General features: G+C 31.2%; 2 protein-coding genes across 3 annotated transcripts in view; one reads left to right on the top strand and one right to left on the bottom strand.

The window, feature by feature from the left end:
• LOC130675212 (metabotropic glutamate receptor 2-like) overlaps positions 1-4,885 on the bottom strand; it is a 132,291-nt gene extending 127,406 nt beyond the window's left edge. Inside the window, exon 1 of one of the 2 annotated variants that reach the window (XM_057480762.1) lies at positions 1,982-4,885. In XM_057480762.1, the coding sequence (XP_057336745.1) occupies positions 1,982-4,220 (2,239 nt within the window). In that variant the 5' untranslated portion in view covers positions 4,221-4,885. The remainder of the gene's footprint in view (positions 1-1,981) is intronic. The other variant, XM_057480761.1, reaches the window with a different exon arrangement.
• Positions 1-22,299, top strand: part of LOC130675215 (UNC93-like protein) — a 206,175-nt gene that overhangs the window by 118,111 nt on the left and 65,765 nt on the right. The window lies entirely within an intron of this gene.

The following is a 22,299-nucleotide window of genomic DNA, read 5'->3' as shown; positions in this document are numbered from 1 at the left end:
TCTTATAAAAAGTCACAAAATTTTCGTAACTCGAATTACTTTCGCTCTGATAATTCAGAAAAACGTTTCTAAGAAGAATTCAGTTGAAAATTCTTCTTACTCTTGAAAGTTTTCAAAGTTAAAAAAATGATCAACTCAAATGATCCTGAAAGCAGATATTTAAAAATTTTTGAATTTTCGTTTTTCAATAAATCAATTGCGAAAAAATAATATGAAAATATCCACATGTAGAAAATTTAAACAACTACAAGTGCATTTTTTTCAAAAATTTTTTTTTTAATGTTTTATCGTCTAAAAAAAAATCCAAAAATTATTAGATGTCTGCTAACTTCAGTATCATTCAACTCAAAGCTCAGAATTGTCTCAAATTTTGGAGCTCACATTTCTAGAACGGGTTTTTTTTACACGGGTAGAAGTATATTGTTTTTCTCATGGTCAAAATTTTCCATTTTCATGAAAAACCCCATGAGGCAAATGGTGTTTTCGCCATTTTTAGGATTTTATTTTTACACATCCGTGGTATTGCACCGAAAAACTCCATAACCTGGCGGGTAGGTAAGGATCAACTCTGCCCTGTCATGACAAAACGACGTATCTTAAAAATTATAGTTTCGAGAAAATAGCGTTTAAAGTTTTAACAAAATTTGAGTACAATTTAACAGAAAAATTAATTTCTGTTATGACAAAACGTTGTAACTCGAGATACGTTTTTTGTATCGTAAGAAACTATTGCTTATTTTGATAAATAGATGAAATTGTTACGACAAAACGCTCTAACTCGAAGAATTAAATTTCCAATGCAAAAAAGATACGTTTTTTTTTCATTTCTTTTATACGCACATTTGATCAATATTATTGGCATAATTAATTAAATTAGTAAAATTTTTATGATACCCTATTATTAAGTGACACTAAATAAACCTTTTTAGCTTTATTACGACAAAACAGCGAATCTCGAGATACGTCGTTTTGTCACAACAGGACAGAACTAGGTCACGAATTTATGAAATTTCTCAATTGAAAATGGTTACATTTGAAATAAATTAATGTACTGAAGATCGGAACGTTTTTCGCGCAACGAAAATTAAAAAAAAAATTTGGAAAATCCAAAAGTGCACGCCTCGAAAGCTCATGTTATGTTTTTTTTTAAAAGTTAAATTTCGAATAAAATTGAATATCCCGCTCTTTTCCCATAGAAATTTCCATGGTAAATATACGGTAATAAAAGTAAAAAAAAAAAATAAATAAGGAGAACATTCCTAATGAAAAATGGCGGCAGTGTGTGTTTGTTTACATGTAAGATTGCCGGTTTTAACCGTAATGATTTATTTTTAAAAAAATGAGAAGGCCTACAGTAGTGATTTTCGAAAGGAACCTTCTTTGCTTATTTCTGAAAATTTTGAAAAAAAAATTAAGTAGTTTCGTCAAGTCGTTCTCGAGATATCCGTACCACGCCGTTTTTTTGAACCACAGACTAATGGACGTCCACGATAAATTTTTTTTAATGAACTTTTTTTTATATTAATACATATTAGATAAATTAAAAAAAGTATCAGGATTATTTATTAGTGTTTCAGCTTTATATTGATGTGCTTTTCATAATGTGTAAGAGTAATAGAAAAAAAATATATGCACTTTAATGAGTGGAAATCGTGTGACCTTGACAGGTCGGTTATAAAGCACAACCTCTCCGCTTCGCTTCCGAGGCGTGCAAAATTTATATAATTCGACTGCTCAAAGGTGACTTAAGGGGTGGTTTGGGTCGGCTGCAATTTTCGACTGACATTCTAGCACCCATGCGAAACATTTTGGAAATCTAGACCCAGTAGATTTTTTATTTTTCATTTCGTTTCGCGCAAAACGTTCGGATCTCAGATACACATGAATTATGTCTATACCATAACAGTTTTAGTCAGACGTGAAAAATGGGGTGCTTTAGACTAATGGATGATCTCGAATAAACAATTAAATAATCCATTACCTTTAATGAAGTCAACAGCCATTTCTAATCCATAAGTGTCCTTGTCACAGTCGTCGAGAATGTGGGCGCCAATTTTAACACCGGGAATAAATTGCCGTTTACTAAGCCAATCCAACGTGAATAGCATCGCTTCAAGTGCTTGCACGCCTCCCTGTGGCATAACGGGGCCACATGTAATGGTGTCTTCTCTCTCGTGTACCATCATTAAACCACCGAGCACCAAATCACCCTCAACGATAGCGCTGTGTTTCACTGGCCATTGATTAACCGCAACCGAACTCGAGTTTTCATTCATACCAACTTTATCAAACCCCGTAGCTCGAGCACCAGCAACCCCTGGATTATTTTGACTATACGTTAAATTATTATTTGCATTTATTCCGCTTTGCTGGTGATTAGTTCCAATTTTACCGGTTTGTTCACCAAATCGTTTAGCGCTAGTAGAACTTATAGTAGAACCTGCATTAACTCTATTCACGTCATTAATTGTCTGATTGGCATTTGGTTGCTCACTGGGTGGTAACAGCGACCCATGTTCCCATTTTTCACTGAAAATTTGTGAGTCATTTCTGCGGCTGGTGCTAGCAGAGCTTGAAAGTGCCGATTTATCCATAGCTTTGGTCCCACTAGCTTTTGTATTTCCCAGAGGTGTCGTTTTAGTTTCGTTGCTCAATAAATCTATTCCCATTTTCGCACGTTCGACTTGACTTATTTCCGTTGTAAATTCAGTTACCGTCAAAGGTCTACTAGCTTGTAATCGATAATCGTTAAACGCAACATTTTCTCCATAATAACCGGGATCACTGTCAGTTTGATGGAAAGTACCAGAATTACGAGCGTGAAGAGGGTGAGTGGTACTTTCGTGTATGCTGCCATTGATTTCCGAGCTTTGTGGGTTGCCAGCTTCTGTCGAAATATCTTTCGGTGGCAACGAATTTCGTGCTTCAGTTCCTGATTCCACGGACAATGATGTTGAATTCAACAAGTCAAGTGGGTTTAAAAGTTCTGATGGTCTACCCAAATTCCGCAGATGACTCGGAAGCCGCTTTTCGTCAGTTCGTAAGATAGTTTCAGAAATATTTTCTGTTATTCCATTGGACTCAGTTTCGTCAGCAGAAACCCCAAATGTTACATTGCTCATTGTCTTGTTGTCCGAAGTATTCATTAAATTACTCGACTTTTTATGTCGCAGTATCTCCATCGAAATAAACGGTCTTCTATTAATACTTTTTGGTGAAAGCATACTTTTAATTTCCCAATTAGCTTTATTACTGTTCGCCGAGAGGCGAGTATTGATTTCAAATTCTTGTTTCTTAATTATACGTCCAATATTTTTATTATCCTTGATTGTAATTGCCGTGACGGAATTTTCCATTGTCTCTTCATTGATTTCCAATGCACTGATAGCGAGGCTGCTATAAGTTGTTGCAGTACCGGCAGTAACATTTGTCTCATTAATTCTATCAGACTCGCTATTGAACGATCGAGTAGAAAATTGTCGTTCATCATTTTTATTAACGGATCCGATATCATAGCCGTCATTATTATTTTTACTGTTGTTATTATTCAAAAAATAATTAATTGGCGATGGAAGAGTGACATTGAAGTCACTGCTGTGGATTTTCGATAAAGCCGAAATCGATGTTGTGTTTTTATCTGAGTAAGAAGTAAGTTGACTAGTATCAAGAGGCATTAGACGAAATGGTTTGTCGGTAACAAATAGCTTCACTCTAGACTCTTGATTGTTACCTCGAGACTTTTCATTAGCCAAGCTTGTTTGTGGTTTATCACGTACTAACTTTTCCAACAAATTTCCCGTTACTTTAACGCTAACTCGCTCTTGGAAGTTGATGTCTGTCCGATGGTTAATACCCTTTAAACTTGTGTTCATATTTAACAATTTTACATGATTTCCGCTGCTCAAAACTTTATTATTCGCGAAATCTGATGAATTTCGCTGACTTGTAACCTCATTTTTTCCCTTTCTCAGCAACGAAAGCAACAAACTCTTATATATTTCTGACGTGTTATCAGCAGATGTATTTTTGACTTCAACACTTGGGGCATCAAAATGTCTGTCTTCTAGTGTCTCAATTTTACTTTTAGTTTCTTCTTTATTTCCTTTATTTTTCACATCCTCAAATTCGTATCCATTGTTATTTTTATGGTTATATTTATTATTATAACTTTTCACTCTAGTTTCTGAATACGTGACTTTGTGGGATGAAACTTTTAGCATATTCACATCAGTTGAATTTTCCTCAGGCGTTTGAACACAACATTTTATTATATCGCTATTGTTATTACTGGAGTCTGCTAAAGAAACGTGTGATGGGGATGCGATTAAATAACTTTTTATTTCACTCACTCCATCAATTGGTTCCGGTAATGGATTACCGTATGTCGTTTTCGGGTTTATAATGTCAACAGTTTTAAATTTATCACCCGATGGATTTGACAATAATTTTAATCCGTCCTCACCTTGGTTCGTTTTGTTTGCTCTAGTTCTATATAACTCCTGATAATCTTTTCCATCAATAAATTTACTGACCGTCGAACGTTTTTTCGACCCGAATTTTCTTACATCTGGCTCCGATATACCGATTGAAGAATTTTTATTTATAATTTTAATTGTTGAACCATAAAGTTTGTTGTTGGTATTATTATTTTTAAAATTTTTTATACGGTAACTATTTGCAATAATGGAATTCCAAGTCGGTGAACTGGGTAACGGAATCAGCGAACTGGATGACAAATCATGCGGTGGCGGTACTGATTTCTCGTAAGTTATTGGATAATTTATCGTACTTTCGATCGTTGCATTGTCGTAATTAAATTGTTCTTTCGCGTGGCTGGTGATCGTAATAATCCACACGGCCACCAGGGCCGTCCAGATGTGATATTTATGCATATCACCTTGTTGATATCCAAATCATTTTCTGTAACATTCAAATTTTTCATTTTATTTTAAATCTCTTTGTTATAAAAATAACCAGAATTTAGTCAAAAATTTTATCCCGAATCTCAATTTTAAATTTGATGTATTTTTGATTTATCGTATTTGTTGGTACTGTCACTTATTATCCGAAGACAAAATATCCCCGGACTAAATATCTTATAATATAAATAGTACGGTACCCTTTTATCAGAAATGTTTAATATATTTACACTAGGGCGTTTAAAAAAAAACAAAAATTTTTTTTTTCTCGGAACCAGGCTCAAAAATTTCGTTTAGATGCCAAAATAGGCCTCTGAAAATATGAGCCCTTAATATTAATATTAAGGTTGTCCTTATCGCACTTTTCGATTTCCCATAAGAATAACACAGGAAAAAAATTTTTTTTTCTTCTGATTTTTGAAACTGATGAACCGTAAATCACATTGTAATGTCTATGAAATATTTTGGTAGAGAATTGAATGCTCTACAAAAAAAGTCTCTTATCATTTTTTGATAAATCCATCTGTTCGAAAGTTATTGGAGCTGGAAGTCAAATCTATAGTAACTTTCGAGATTTTTTTCCTTTTCAAGCAAAACTATCAGACTTATCAAAAAATGTCATAGGAGCTTTTTTGTAGACAATTTTATTCTCTACAAATTATTTTCAATAAAGTTCATTCAAATTCCGCATTGTTTTCTAGTTATTTTTATTTTAATGCCAAGCTCATAAAAATAATCGTCTTCTAATCGATTTTGAGAATTTACGGTTCGTTAGTTTCAAAAATCAGATGAAAAAAAATTTTTTTCCTGTTTTATCCTTATGAAAAATCGAAAAGTGCGATGCGGACAACCTTAATATTAATATTAAGGGCTCATATTTTCAGAGGCCTATTTTGGCATCTACACGAAACTTTTGAGCCTGGTTCCGAGAAAAAAAAAAATTTCGGTTTTTTTTGAAACGCTCTAATTTAAACATAAAATTTGAGTGTGTGATATTAAAAATAGATCAACACATATGCTTGAAATCGTATTGTGCCCTTTTTTTCACATAAAATATATTTTTCTATATAAGATTTATCGACAGGATATTGTGTCACGGATTTTTTGTCTCTTGAATATTTAGTCCAGGGATATTTTGTCGCGGATATTTTATCCGCGGATTAAAAGTCGTGCTACCGTATTTGTTAAGTAAAAAAAAATTATTTTTGGAGGCTACTCTATTTCACCCGAAAAATAAAAAAAAATATTAATCTCAATAAATAGTTTGTCTAGTCATCTCGATTATAAGGAAATAGTCAACAAGAAATTTTTTCGTCTTCTTATTTTTGCCGATTGTGTCCTAATTGCATTTTATCATAGGAAAATTTATTAGACTGTCCAGAAAAATTTTATAAATCACTACACAGAAAAAAAAAATTTCTTGGCACAAAAAATGTTTCCTTGCCCCACGAAAGTTTTCTTTTTCAATTGATAATGCGACAAATTTTTTGGGCGAGTAAAAATTTTTCGCGCCAAGGAATCCGTACGTTCTGTGTACGATAAAATTTAGTCAATAATCTAAGAAAATTTATTATGCTTCATACTTTTACTCTTTTCCAGTGCACTAATTAAATTCCATACACGATTAATTACTAAATTTCAATAGCATTTCAACATAAAAATAAGTTGCGTAATTTCGACTTTTATTTTTTACTAAAACTTTAATATTTTTCTCTATAAATTTTTTTTTTTACTCCTAAAATACGGCTTAAGTTATTTAACTTAATTGCAAAATTTTTTATTACTTTCTCGAAGTTCGTAATTAAAAGATTCGTTGCATTTTATTTTAATATACAAATATATTAACAATATTTTACTGGCAGTAAATGACATCTTTTTATTACACGCGTTAACTTGAACACCAAAACTGGTCGAGGCGTAAAAAATATTTAAAAAATTTTAATATTTCAGCTGACATTCAGCTGAAAAAAAAAAAATGTTTATTGTTAAAAATTAAATTAAATATTAATCTCGTTATTCTTAACGCAATATAGAAAAGTGGTAATACCACTATAAAGTAAAGTATTAATTTTTTTCATCGTCAACCCACTGATACACCAAAATACATGACAAATTTTATTATAGTTGCTTTCTAGTTAATGTAATTCGCCGTCAAAATAATGTCAGTATGCCTTTTATTTAACGTCTCCCGCAGGACGTAATTTCATTAGATTTTAAACTTGCCGCGAAATTTAAAAAATGAATACAGCCGTGTTTACTTAAACTGTTGATGTTGGATAAAAATCGTGTTCTATATTCTCACATGGAAAGAATTTTCGTATGAATATTGCCATGTTATTTATTCTAAAAATTACTCTAAATCGAGTAATCTTGGGCCATTACGACTTTTTACTTTCGAATTACGAAATTTTACTCTTTCAGTGAGTAAAAATCAATCAGATTAATTTTTACTCACAATTACGAGTAAAAATTACACCTAGCGGCTGTCTAAATAAATTCTCTCTAATTCAATTTTTACTCGTAGGTTATGATAAAAAGTTGATGATTCAATTTATAAAATTTATATTGAATTACAATAAAAATTACAATTAATAAGCTGAAATTTTCATAAATAATCTAAAAATCATCTAATTGCTTTAGAATATGACTTAAAATAAATATTTTGAAAATAATAAAAAAAAATTACTCTCATTGTGTTGAAAAAGAAAAGATACAAATTTTTTTTTAATTTTAAAATAAATATTAAGTTATAGAGAGATACAGAGATCGTCTTTTTTTCCAAGCCTACGTTTGTGTGCGTAACATGTAAGTTGTCGCGAGCAAAATAAAAGACATTTAATTGAAGCCGATATTAACCGAAGATTAACGGAGACTACTGAAATATTACTCTGCAGTTTAGAGTAAAAATTACTCCCATAGATAAGAAAATTTATTTGAGTTACAGGCAGTTTTTCATCAAAAAACTAATGGGTTTAAAAGAATGGTATATTGGGGAGTAAAAATTAATCGCATGGAGTAAAAATGAATAGATTAAGATGAGATATTCACAATAATCGATTAAATATAAGACTTTTAAAAAATTACTCAGTAGTAGAGTAATACATAGTCAAGCAACGTTGATATTTAAACAAAAAATATTAAATTTAAAACAAAAAATACCAATTTTTTGCAACGGTCCAGGATCACTCGAAATTACAGAGTAATTTTTATCAAAAAATTCATTCCGTGCAACGTAACAAAAAATAAAAAAGAAGGGAAGACATATTTATCTGAACGGATTAAATGCATGGTCTTGCGCCCATCTGTGTTTTCTGTGCGATGGAATTGAGTATAGACAGACAATTGTTAGCAGAATGTATGCATGACATTAAAACCCCTTTCGGAAATCGTACGAGTGTTTATGATGATTTCTATGACTGCATTGAATGCGAGTAGAAATATGAAAAAAAATAATTTTCTATTATAACCCGATCGTAATTTCATACGAGAATGAGAAAATATGAACTTTTTTTAGTGATTGTACTCGAAAATAATTTCCTGCAACGCAGGTACGTTTTTATCGATAATGGAATATTTGTTTTTTTGTTCGTTATTCTAAAGTTGAAATTGAGGAAGCAATCATCGAAATTTTGCCGAAACCTCTGTAATAGCAACGCAGAAATATTACAAGGCCAACTTTTTTTTTAATATTCAACTCTTTTTTGATGGAGCTTCTATTAACCATTGACATGAATAAAACGAATGGTTTACTTTTTCTTTTTGTTATGATTTTTTTCGAACTGTATTGCACAACTCAAGCGCGAGAATGTTGAGTGTTTTATTTACACATTGAAAGTTCTGACTGCTTCACTCACGTTTAATTGTTTCTAAGACTTTTATGATAAACTATAGTAGGAAATAATTTATGGCATCGCAAAGAAGGTTTATTAATAAATGAGTCTGATGCAATTCCTAGTCGGTTTATTTAAACATTAATGGCAAAAAAATAACTTTGAAAAAAAATATTTATGATGTCGGTCAGATTGGCCGGATGTTTGTAAACACGATAACTTCCGAAAAACGCAACTAATCGACTTAATTTTTTTTTTAGTAGCTTTGGATTTTCATAGAACAGAACTCTATAGAAAATCACTAGTTAATTCTTTTTTGTTTAATTATAATCAATGAATAAGCCCTAAAACCGATAGTAGATGACTAAGTCAGCTGACATTTTTTTTTTGAGCGTTTTTGCTTCCTGTCGACTGGCAACAGCACTGGCGCGGCAGTCGCATAAATAAATTCCGACTTTTGAACCCATGGAAAAATGGCGGGTTAATTTAAAAATTTAAACGCGACTCAAATCGTAGATATAATAATTCAGACAGATATTTAAATTAATAACCGACCAATGAGTAATTAATTGTCGTATTTCAATATCTAATTAATTATTGAAGCTTCATAAGAATCAATAAATTTTATTATTACGCGACCACTTAAGAGTGCACTTGATATCTTAAAAACTTTTTTTGATTAGAAACTTCAGTAATTGTTAAAATAATATTCCTTGTGCTTGAATGTTAAATAAATAAAATTTAGAATCGTATTGATCTAAGAGCGAAGCAATTACATTCGAAGAAACGTGACTGCGAATACATATCGCTCTTTATCTCCAATTATAAATAAATAGTCGGAGGATTAGAAAATTTATATCTCAGTTGGATTCGAAAAATTAAATTAACTTGGACAGTAATGAAAATTTAATTTAGTTTTTTTATCATGTACAGCCAAGTATTAAATGTCATATTCACTGGTAGAATTTTGAGTGCTTGCGAGATATCATATATCGAGCTGGAAGAGACAAGCAATCAACTTCATTTTATTCTCATACGTGTGTACGTGAATTCTCAATGCACTTTTCTGATTTCTGATTGGAGCACAAAAAATAATTTCTTACTGGAAAAAAAAATTTATCTCAGAGTTCTTTTCAGCAATTAAACTTATTGTTGTGCAATTTATCTACAATAAAACTTTAGTCTAAAATCTCATTTTTCATAATTTCACTCGAAATTTTCTGAGCTCTTACTTTTTTTTACTTACAATTTATGCGTTTTTATAATCCAATTTCTAAGCTGATTTATGATTTGCTATTTTATAAAAATTTGTGTTTACTTTCATTTAAAGTCTAAACTTAATAGGTAGTCATACATTTCATTTTTAAAAACCTCAAGACTACTCGAGTTTAATTTCTCAGGAGGCAGATCTTTCCAGAGACGAATTATTGGGACAACAAATGAATACACAGTAAAAAATATTGTGTTAAAATCAACACAATTTGTATGTTAGAAACGGTCCACACAATATTTGTGTTATTTTTCAACACAGACTGTTTGTGTTGAATTTTAACACAAAATTTGTGTGAAAATTTCAACACACAATTCGAGTAATATGAGAAGTAACTTCAACACTTTTTAAATGTTAATGGCGACACAAAAAAAATGTTAACTTTTACATTTTATTTTTGTACCATGAATTATTTTTAGGTTGTCAAAAGTGTCAACAACTATTATTTAACATTGAACTATTTCGTGATAGTAAACATGATCCTAAAGTTAGCAGACAGTTGACAATTTTTGAATTTTTTTATCAACAAATCAATTACGAAAAAAAATAAAAAATAAAAATGTGCGCACGTAGAAAAGTAAAAAAGCCACAGATGCAATTTTTTAAATATTTTTTTTTTTTTTTTAAACTATACGAATCATGAACTTTGTCAACTTTATTTTTTTATGTCTAATTGAAAATAAATAAAATCAATGTCACAAAAATAATAACTAACCAAGCAAAACTGATGCTTAATGTCGCTTCCCGCGTGAATAGAAGAAAGACATTTTTTTAACACAATTCAACTGTCGCTTCAACACTTTTTTAACTTCCCGCTAAGAAAATTGTAAATTTTCAAAAATTCGGGAAGTTATTGGTTTCGGTCCGATTTGCAAAAACCGAATTTCTATCAGATGTTGACGTTTTGAAATTCTAGGAAGCTATCCTGACTAATTTCACGATGATGTCCGAGTGTATGTATGTGTGTACGTACGTACGTACATATGTATGTATGTAAATATTCATAACTCTTGAACGAATGAACCGATTTTGATCGTTAAGGTGTCATTCGACGCGGCTTGTTAATGTCTTGAGGCCGTAAAAATTTGAACTTAATCGGTAGGGTGCGTTCAGAGATATTTCAAAAATAAAATTTTTTCGAAAATGTTTTATTTGGATAACTTTTAATTTGCTCGATGGATTGATTCCAAAATCTAATCAGCTCTAAAACTTTATAAGCCGCGTCGAATGCCACCTCAACCATTAAAATCGGTTCATTCGTTCAAGAGAAACCGTTGACGAAAGAATTCAAAAAAAATTTTTTCCTTGGTTTTTTTGAAATTTCTCAAAAACGGCTAAATAAATCAATTTCAAAATTTGATCAGCTTCAGAACTTGATAAAACGCGTCGATTGCCACCTCAACCATCAAAATCGGTTAATTCGTTCGCGAGATATCGTGGGAGAAGGAAATGCTAAAAAATGGTTTTTTACAAAACAATGGCATACAAAAGTATTTGCAAGCTCGAAGAGCTCCAAAATTTATTCACAATAATGTTTTCGAGCTCAACGAGCTCGAAAACAGCGTGAAGTTTTGGGGCTGGCCCGCAGGGTCAACTGACAGACCGATTTTTTGTGTTGATTTTAAAGTAACACTCAATAAATGTTGATAACATCGATTTTTGTACTAGGTAACACTTTTAAAGTATTGAATAGTAGATCAATTAAGAATTTTAAAGTAACACAGAAAATTGTGTTGATTTGACGCAAAATAATCAACACAAAAAATTTAACACGGACCGTTTTCAACGCAGATGCACAATATTTTTTACTGTGTGTGCAAATAAAAAAAATACAGGTTGCGCTTCTAAACTCGATCCCAGAACTCTTCGTACTTCAAACAACATTATTATTTTTTTTTTCTCTTGTACTATTGATATTAATTATCGTTATTCTAATGAACTCACAGAGTGTCAATTGGAATAAAAGGAAAATATGTATAAATGTTATATTTATTCGGGTGTCACTAATATAGAAAATTTCCGAACCACTGAACGTGATCAATGCTAATAATATGCGCGCATATACTGGCATTATTGAAATAGAAAATACCAAGTATCTTAATGGTGTATTGTTAACCCGTAAGAGAGTCCATCACGTAAAATTCACAGTATATTTGGTGTTTGTGGCACATGAATAATTCCAGATTTAACTCTCTCGAGCACTTGGGTTTATGAGCTTGAAAACTTTGTTCTAGCTTGTGTATCCCTACGGGACAGAATTCCTATTGTCGAATAGCAATCTGATGATTTGAATTTCCACTTATTCTTTAACCCACCGCAATTTATATATATTTATATATATATTATTCCCAAGTAATGAAAATCACATTGAATCTTATAAATATTAAACAACTTCTTTTTTTACATAAATTGATGTCAATTATTGACGTTCTTTGGTTTCAATTGAAAATGAAACTTAAATTCATCACAGAAATTGAAATACAAGTCAATTATCATTACAGTCTTAATATTGGACGTACTCTCTAAATATGAAATAGTGATTTTTCACTAATTTTAAGTGAATATTCACTAATTGTCAATGCTACAATCGTACCACGCAGAATTAGTGGTTTTTCACTAATTTTAAGTGAATATTCACTAATTGTCAATGCTACAATCGTACCACGCAGAATTAGTGGTTTTTCACTAATTTTAAGTGAATATTCACTAATTGTCAATGCTACAATCGTACCACCCAGAATTAGTGATTTTTCACTAATTTCAAGTGAATATTCACTAATTGTCAATGCTACAATCGTACCACGCAGAATTAGTGATTTTTCACCAATTTCAAGTGAATATTCACTAATTGTCAATGCGACAATCGTACCACGCAGAATTAGTGAATATTCACTAAATAAATATGTGAATATTGGAATTCACTGATTTGATAAGTGAATATGAGAATCCACTAAATTGAAAAGTGAATATGGGAATCCACTGATTTCATCGGTGAAAAAAAATATTATATTGCGAAAAAAAATATAAGACACTTGTAATTAGATCCGAAATGGGATTAATGTATTAGAATCATTACTTAGAGGAAGTATACATGATTTTGATTGATGAAAAAATCCCGGTGACTGCTGGGCTCGAACCTGCATCCTTCCGATTCAAAGTCTTTGATGCTATCCACTGCGCTGGCCTACGCATGTGATCGCGTGAGTGTAAATAGTATATTCGTTATGATACCAAACAATAACTGATGAAGAAATAAAAAATCCGTGATGTTATGATTGACGTATTCTTCATATAAATATATTATTGTTCTGTACTTCTATTTTTTTTATTTTGAAAGTTTTTTATTAAAATTTTTAAAAATAGCACCGTAATTATTAATTATATTCATATCTAGTAAAATATTTAATTATTTGCTAGTTAAAGTTACTAGTAAAATTGTGAAATTCATAAATTAAGAAGTGAATAACAGTTTCACTTGTAGCAATTATGAAAATATCGCTAGTTCAGTAGTGAAAATCACTAATTTGCTAGTGAAAATTATAGTACTAAATTTATTAGCGAGAATTCACTAATTTGTTATTCAAATACACTGATTATGAAGTGAATACTGCTTCACTAACGTAATTAATGAAATTTCCACTAATTCATGTTTAGAGAGTATATTCAGCGAAATTTTCTCTCTCTTTGATCTCAGTTGGAAAAGAAATTCACACTAGGGAGTAAATTTTTTTAAAAGACAAGAACTAGGAACCATAGACACAAAAAACTTCCGCCCTCTATAAATTGGCTCAAATCTCGTGGACAAAAAATCAGAGCCGTTGAATAATGTGACGACGTTAATCGCTCGGACCATTAACGGGTGAAATATATATCACTAGGGTATTGGTTGAGTTGTCGATTAAATCCAACGGACTAATTGCTACGATTTAGAGACAGATCTCCTTGAAACCCTTGTACTTTGGTCAGGTCGTTTGCTTGATTTGTTCAAGAAACCAAACTCCGGTTACCGCAGTGACAAACTTGTCGCATTGCTTTAATCCCTTTACAATACTGTTCAAGACCCTCGGGCTTTCTGTTATATGTTATCTCAGGATGACGCGTAATGTTCAACGTATCGCTCTTGTTACTGTTTGACTTGTGAACTATTATGTACATACGGACAAGATGTTGACGCACGTATCTAATTTCACGAGCTGCATAGAAGACACTGACTAAGTTCGGCCTGGATGGCGAGGTTTGAATTGGAGTGTTGATATTAAATATCTGTACAATTTACCCTTTGTTTCGAAGGGGTTGGAGATGACATTGTTTGGATACGCAGATATAGTAGAGAGTAGACTTGCTTCTATGGGGAATAACCCTTCATAACATATGTGTTTTTTGATCTTTATAGTGTCGCTTAATAGAGGAATTCCTCATCACAATTTGAGATCGTGGAATTTTTTTCAAATTCCCATCGGAGTCGCAGAACTATGGAAGCCAAGCATTTAGGCCTTAAAATGCCCGTAGATTTACTCCTGTTGGAAATAACTCCACACTATATAAAAGGTTTTTGGTCCTTCTGGTGTCTTCTAGTAGGAAAAACACAAAAAGTCCTGAGAAATTTTTTTTTTATTTATAAACCGTATGAGGATGACACTGTCTGTGTTCTTATGGAAAGTGTCCCGTAATTTTTTTTCTGTTGGGAATAACTCAGTACAATACTAACGTTTTTTGTTCCTTATGATGTCCTCTAGTAGGAGAGACCCAAAAAGGTCCTGAGAAAATTTTATTTTGCATTTTTTGACAACAGGTTTATGATCGCACACGTGGGCAGCCGGCAGTGTGTCAATTAAAGTCTTAACAGGGGTTATCAGATATTTTCGGCTGAGTTTTTTTCGGAAACAAAATCTCTAAATACAAAATACAGACCGCACATTGATGCACTACTGTCTAATCTAGCGAAGTGCGCTTTAATTATTTGATAATATCCGTTTGTTTAAGAGAAAAACTCGGCCAAAGTTTCCATTTACTGGACAAGTCCAACAAAGATAGTAGTGTAGAAAGAAAAGTGCGAACCCCTCATAAATAACAATCCTCACGATCTCAATCAATCGATCGAAATCCATGACTCAGTTAATAATTCTAGCATCTGAAATTTTACTTTTGGATCTCAGAGTTTTTCTCTTAAAATTTATCAGCGTTAAAAATAGTGAATTTCGTCAGTATAAAGTCACTTGTATAAATAGTTGCACCAAGACTGACTATTCACAAACGTGCTCTTTGAATTTCATTCAGATTCTCCAGTTTATACGTGATTCAATAAAGATACTAAGAGTATTTTACAAGAGTAGCCTATCCACTTTGGCAATCGTACGACTCTAATCTCTTTCATCGTAAGTCTACCTCTTTCATATCGTGCATCCAAAATCCATCAATCTTCTCCTTCTTTCCTTTTTTTCTGACTTCCTTTCAGTCATTCCTTTTTTCGTAAATTAAATTTTAGTTTTCAAATATTCTGCTCCGTTTTTATCAGACTGCGTATAAAAATAAAATCATTTTCTCAAGCTATTTTCTTCTTTGGAACATAAGTTTAAATTCAAAATAAATTATCAATTGTTTTTACGGGCAATTGCTCCAACTGACGGCAAAATAAGAGTTAAATAACAAAAAATATGTGAAGAAAGGACGTAATACATCTTGAGGAGAATTGGAGCGGTAGTTGTTTGAAAAAATTCGACATCTGTGTAGGATCATCCGTAACGATTTGAACGTGAGAAAATGCTAGCATTTACCTCATACTATTGCTGAAATAGACAAATAACACATCTAAAATTTAAGGCTCGCTTTTTCATACCCATCGATCCGAAATAGTGTTTTTTTTTTATTCTATTTTCAAGCTGTTTTGCTTTTATTTTTCCTGGCTCGAGCAATTAGTGCACGGCAAGAAAATAAGAGAAATACAATAATTAATTGAAAGTAAAACATTAAAATGAATTAAAATGATGTATGCCTCAAAGGCAAGGCACTAAGTAGCGGTCTCTGGCACTTGAAAATTTTTCGCTTGAACACTGACACTAAATCTGGTTTAAAATTTATGAGGTACGGTGATGTAGTTGTAACAAGCAAGCTTTCACAAAGAGGATACTAATGAACAAGCCTGGCAGAGTTTCATCTCGATTTATTTAGATATCGATGGTAAAAAATAAAATAATATATTTATTTTCATTCATGTCGGCCGGGCAGTTCTCTCTGAATATGAATTAGAGACTTTTCACTAATTGTCAATGCTACAATTGTACCACGCAGAATTAGTGAATATTCACTAGATGAATATGTGAATATTGGAATTCACTGATTTGATAAGTGAATATGAGAATCCACTAAATTGAAAAGTGAATATGGGAATCCACTGATTTCATCGGTGAAAAAAAATATTATATTGCGAAAAAAAATATAAGACACTTGTAATTAGATCCGAAATGTGATTAATGTATTAGAATCATTACTTAGAGGAAGTATACATGATTTTTATTGATGAAAAAATCCCGGTGACTGCTGGGCTCGAACCTGCATCCTTCCGATTCAAAGTCTTTGATGCTATCCACTGCGCTGGCCTACGCATGTGATCGCGTGAGTGTAAATAGTATATTCGTTATGATACCAAACAATAACTGATGAAGAAATAAAAAATCCGTGATGTTATGATCGACGTACTCTTCATATAAATATATTATTGTTCTGTACTTCTATTTTTTTTTATTTTGAAAGTTTTTTATTAAAATTTTTAAAAATAGTACCATAATTATTAATTATATTTATATCTAGTAAAATATTAAATTATTTGCTAGTTAAAGTTACTAGTGAAATTGTGAAATTCATAAATTAAGAAGTGAATAACAGTTTGACTTGTAGAAATTATGAAAATATCGCTAGTTCAGTAGTGAAAATCACTAATTTGCTAGTGAAAATTATAGTACTAAATTTATTAGTGAGAATTCACTAATTTTTTATTTAAATACACTGATTATGAAGTGAATACTGCTTCACTAACGTATTTAATAAAATTTCCACTAATTCATGATTAGAGAGTTCGTATGTGACTAAACGCGATATCTTCCGAAAGACCAAATCAATCGACCTGATTATTTTAGCATCAGCTTTTTACTTCCGTCCAAGATAACGCTGTTTATTATCCCAACTTGAATCTTTTTCGTTTAATTATAATAAATATATTTAATTTAAAACCGAGGGTTCGTCACAAAATTACCCGACATATTTATTTTTTTCAATGTTTCTGCTTTCGGCCGAGCACCGGCGGCATTGGCGCTGCGGTTTAAAAAATGGCGGGTTTTAAAAAAAGGCGGGTGATTTTTAAAAATTTAAAATGACATTACAGACATACTGATTAAGAATTTAATATTTAAGTCAATCAGTTATTAATTTAAAAATTATCATATTAAAATTAATTATTAATTGACTTTCTCATTAAATAGCAAAGTTTAATAATATTTTAGGTTTATTTCTTCTGCCAATAAAATAATAATTACTAATAAGACTTTGTCTTAAAAATTTCACGTGTTAATTAAATGAAAAAATATGAGTTAAAAATATAATAAAAATCTTCACTCAATTTATAATTTTAATTACAACATGCGCGCTTGAGGTCTGCATGTGTTTTGATTTCCCAAACCGGTTGTCGTCGTTGTTATTATTATTATTAAATTTTCTAAAGCGATATAGAATTATGTCGGCTATGAAAAGGGCGTAGAATGTTTAGCCAGCCTTCACACAGGAATGGTTAAATTCACAAGATTCGCGTTGGATGGTGAACTGCGACAATGGAATTCAAATTATTAGAGTGCCGCAAAATTCAAATTTACAAAATAACATAAAACCAATGACAGTAAAATAATATATAGTAGAATTCAATTCAAAATTTATATTGATGATTTTACATTTCATTGAGATAGTATGGAAATTGTTACAATTGATTTATCGTTCCGTGTTATCTTTGTAGATTATTCATTTTTCCTGATACGATAAAATAAAATATTGATAGTAAAATTTATTTCAAATTTAAAGTGAATTTAGGAGAACTCCAAGTAAATTGGGACATCATTTTAGTTGAAAAATTTCTTCTATCAAAAATATCCATTTATTTTTAAATCGAAAGAGGGCAAGTTGGCCATGAAAATTTTTTTTTTTTATTTATTTATATTTTTTTTAGTTTTAATTAAAATCCATAAATCGAAAACCCTCTCGGCAATTAAAATTTAATTTCTCATGCATAAAAAAAAATTAAAAAAACCAAAAAAAATTCCAATAAATGTGATGATTCAGAAAAAAAATATAAACGCTTTTGATCGTCACAGAATTTTTACGACTGCATTTTACGTCAATTTGTCGATGTCTACCGGAAGTCGATAATTGTGACATTGCCACCCTCACATATCCGTGAACGTTAATCAAATAAGCGTCATCTTTTTTAAAAAAATATTTATCCGTTTTATGTAATGAAATTGGCATCATCAGTGTACAGTCCGAGGACGTAAATAATCAAATTAACATATATATTAATCAAATATGTGCACTTTGGAATACACATAATAGCTATGGAATTATTATAATACACCAATGAGTGGAACGTGGGAGCTGATAAATCTGTTGATTTTAGTTACACAAATATTCTCGCAATAACAATAAATAATAATGATGATAACAATAATGATTGTTTTTGTTATTATTATTAGAATTTAGTCTATTGTGAGTGAATGTGCAAGCAATATAATCAAACTAATGTATACCTAAGCTTGCTATTATGTTCACCGCACTGGAATCAATTAAATCCCTGCGGATTTCCCATCTGTTAATACGTTCAGAATAAGACAATATCAAATGGGTAGATTTGGATTGTGATAACAGCTCGAATTGTTTCCCAAGAGTATTTAATTACTTTATATCCTATATATATTTACCATTGCATTGTACGCTCGATTATTGAAGGAGGAGTAGGGGGGAGGTCAGCAAAACAGGGTACTTATGGAAATATTCAGTTTTAGTGAATAGAAAAATTTCAGCTGCTGTTTAAAATAAATTGTCATTTTTTGGGGGTAAAATTTTTGGAAATTACATAAATTTGATTGATTTGAATTTTCTTATAAGTAATTTACACGAAGAAAAAAAATTTTTAATAGTTTTTATCATACCCGCATGAAAATATATATGGAAAAATATATAATTAATATGGGACCATATAAGTGGCCAAAAATGATATATATTTTCTTATATATAATATAGTAAGTTTTAATATAATTAATTATATACGTAAGTTTATAAGTTAATACATGTATTATATATATTTATAATCATATGTGTAAACTTATAAGTTAGCACATATATGTATTACATATAATGATAATTATATATGTAAATTTGTAAGCTAGCACACATATATATATATTTTGAACACGATGTTTGAATCTTATAACAGAGAGAGGAAGACAGAAAAGAATAGATTTTATTTATTCTTACATATATGAGGAGACTTATATGGTTCTATATATCGAAATATATACAAAAATTTATGAAGTTAAATACATGGTACATATATCGTGCCATATAATGATGAATTATATATGTATTCTTATTTGTTTCCATATATAAATAACATTTATTTTTGAATATATTAAAATTTCAAGTTTTCAAATATATAAATAATATATTGAAGTTATACGGAAATATATGAAATCATATAAGAGAAAACATATATAGAAATATAATAAAATCGGCCAAAATCTATATATAGTTCTATATAAGATTTCATGTATTGTCACATATATATTTATATCTGTAACATATATTTTTTAATATATATTTACCATATATGATATTTTCATGCAGGATAGAACAAAATTTAAAAACAAACTTTTTTTATAAAATTTTGGGGATATCCCACAGCCTCCCCCTACTCCGTTTTGCCCCTCCCACCCCTATAATTTTCTACGGGTGTCAAATTTAATTTGTTGGTATACAAATTTTAATTTGATCGCGCGATTACTCTAATGTCTGAAAGTTCAATATTAATGTCAAGACACAGCATCGGATCGATTGATCTTATTGGCAAGAGCATTGCACCCTATATCTAACTAACCAGTGGTAGTGTGACCAGACCACAAGCATAAATACTTTATGTGACACGTCAGAGAACCATGGGGTAGATGGATAAGGGTATTTGTGATGGCGGGTTAAATGAAATATTTCATAATCTCTCTGGTAAACCTTCGCTGGCATTCTTTTTATCCATTGTTCCCTCAAGATATGATATCCCTTTAAATAATAAAATTGTCCACCTCCAACCTTTGCTATTTAAGCCCCGATCAATGATCTCTTCAAATTTCAAACGAATTCGCCATTGAGAATGTCATCACTGACATTTCTATAAATAGAATTTTTCATTGTTTATATAATAGAAAGGAAATTAAATGCTCGCGAAAATGTTTTTGTTTGGTCGTAAAAAAATAGAGTTATTGACAGTTTCAACAGTAACTGAATTTAATTTCCGTCACTATGCATTTTAGATACAAAGCATAAATTTCAATAGATCTAATGATATCAATAAATAGAAAATTTGAATCTAGAATCAGATCAACGCTGATCTGATCAAATCTCGTTAGAACTAAATAATTATTTTTCTTCTCCCGAGTCGAAATCTAAGGCATACTTTGAACCTAAATGAGCATTGAAATCCTACATCAGTCTTTTTGGAACATAATCATTACAAAAGCTTTTAATGAACCCTCAGACGTAGGCATGAATTGACTTACAAAAACCTATATCGTGAAACGAACGAACTCTAAATTTTTGAACCGACTTTCTGTAGATCCCAGGCTGCTTCTAGGTCCTATTCTACTCCTAGGTGTCATTAATCTACTGATACAATCACTGGATCACATGCATCAATTTTTTACTAGCCTTAGAATTTTTTAAATCGACCCTCTGTGAGTCCCAGGCTGTCTGTAGGACCCAATCTACTCTTGGGTGTCATTAGCCCAGGAAGAGATGACTGGATCACTTGCATAAACTTTCTAGTAGTCCGCAAATTTAACCTATTGTAGTTTTCTTTGCGTTCTTCCTTCTGTTAAGTCTACTTACGTTCATTTCACGATTTGAGTCTGTGTAGGTCCAATTCCGGTCTCTATAAGTCTAAGTAGGTTCAATTCAAGCCTTTGTAAATAAGTAGGCCCATTTCAAGCTTCTACAATTACCATGTCTTAAAAAGTCTAATCTACACAGTAAAAAATTAGCGGAGTAAATTCGAATTTGAATAAAATCCGTTATCACTTCCAATTTTTTACAGTGTAGGTTTTCAATGATCACCCGAGTCAAAAAACAAATTCTAGTTTAGTCCTCAAAAGCCTCTATTCCTTTAATATTTTATTTGCCGCCCAGAAAGTAACTCTAGTACTCAAAATCCTCAATGAAAACTATGAGGTCTGAATTTTGAATTATAACTAAGGCCTCAAAATCCTCAACGAATCAAAAGTTATAGTTCGGGCTTTGAAAAATTTTATGTACCTGAAAATCGGAACGTTTTTCACGCAACGAAAATGAAAATAATTCATGAAATTTCTGTCCAAAGGCGAATTTAGGGGTAGTTGGGGGCGGCCTGTTATTTTCGGGTGACGTGCAAAACATTTCCGAAATTTAGATCCATTAGATTTTTTACGTTTCATTTCTTTTTCTTATTTTCGTTTCGCGAAAAACGTTCTGATCTTCAGGTACACAAAATTTTAGATAGAAATGGGAGGGGAGAGAAAACGTCAAATAAGACTTTTGAGGTTCAAATGCGGGTAAAATTATTCCTGTATGTTTTGAGTATTTTGAGGCTCTAATTCAGATCATGTTATTCCAGTTTAGATAAAATTGGCCGTAACTACTACTGTGAGGACTAAACTAAGATCACTTTCTATACCATTGTCAATCTTAAAATTCTAAATTGATCCTCAAAAATTTCATTGAGAACTTTGAGACTTGAATCCGAATGTGTTTTTTGACTCGGGATGACTTAAAAAGTCTAATGTACACAGTAATAAATTAGCGGAGTGAACACGGAGTGAATTCGGATTGAAATAAAATCCGAAATCACTCCAAATTTTTTACACTGTAAGTTTTCAATGCTCATTTAGGTTCAAAGTATGCCTTAGATTTCGACTCCCGTATAATTTTGTTTCAAAATGACTCTGGTCTAGAATTGCTTACCTACAAGTACCCGAGGCCAAAAATAAAGCAATACTAGTAA

The sequence above is a fragment of the Microplitis mediator genome, chromosome 9, assembly GCF_029852145.1.
Source record: "Microplitis mediator isolate UGA2020A chromosome 9, iyMicMedi2.1, whole genome shotgun sequence".
NCBI classification, from domain to species: domain Eukaryota; kingdom Metazoa; phylum Arthropoda; class Insecta; order Hymenoptera; family Braconidae; genus Microplitis; species Microplitis mediator.
The sequence above is the reverse complement of the archived record's forward strand: the minus strand, read 5'-3'. Positions and strand labels throughout refer to the sequence as shown.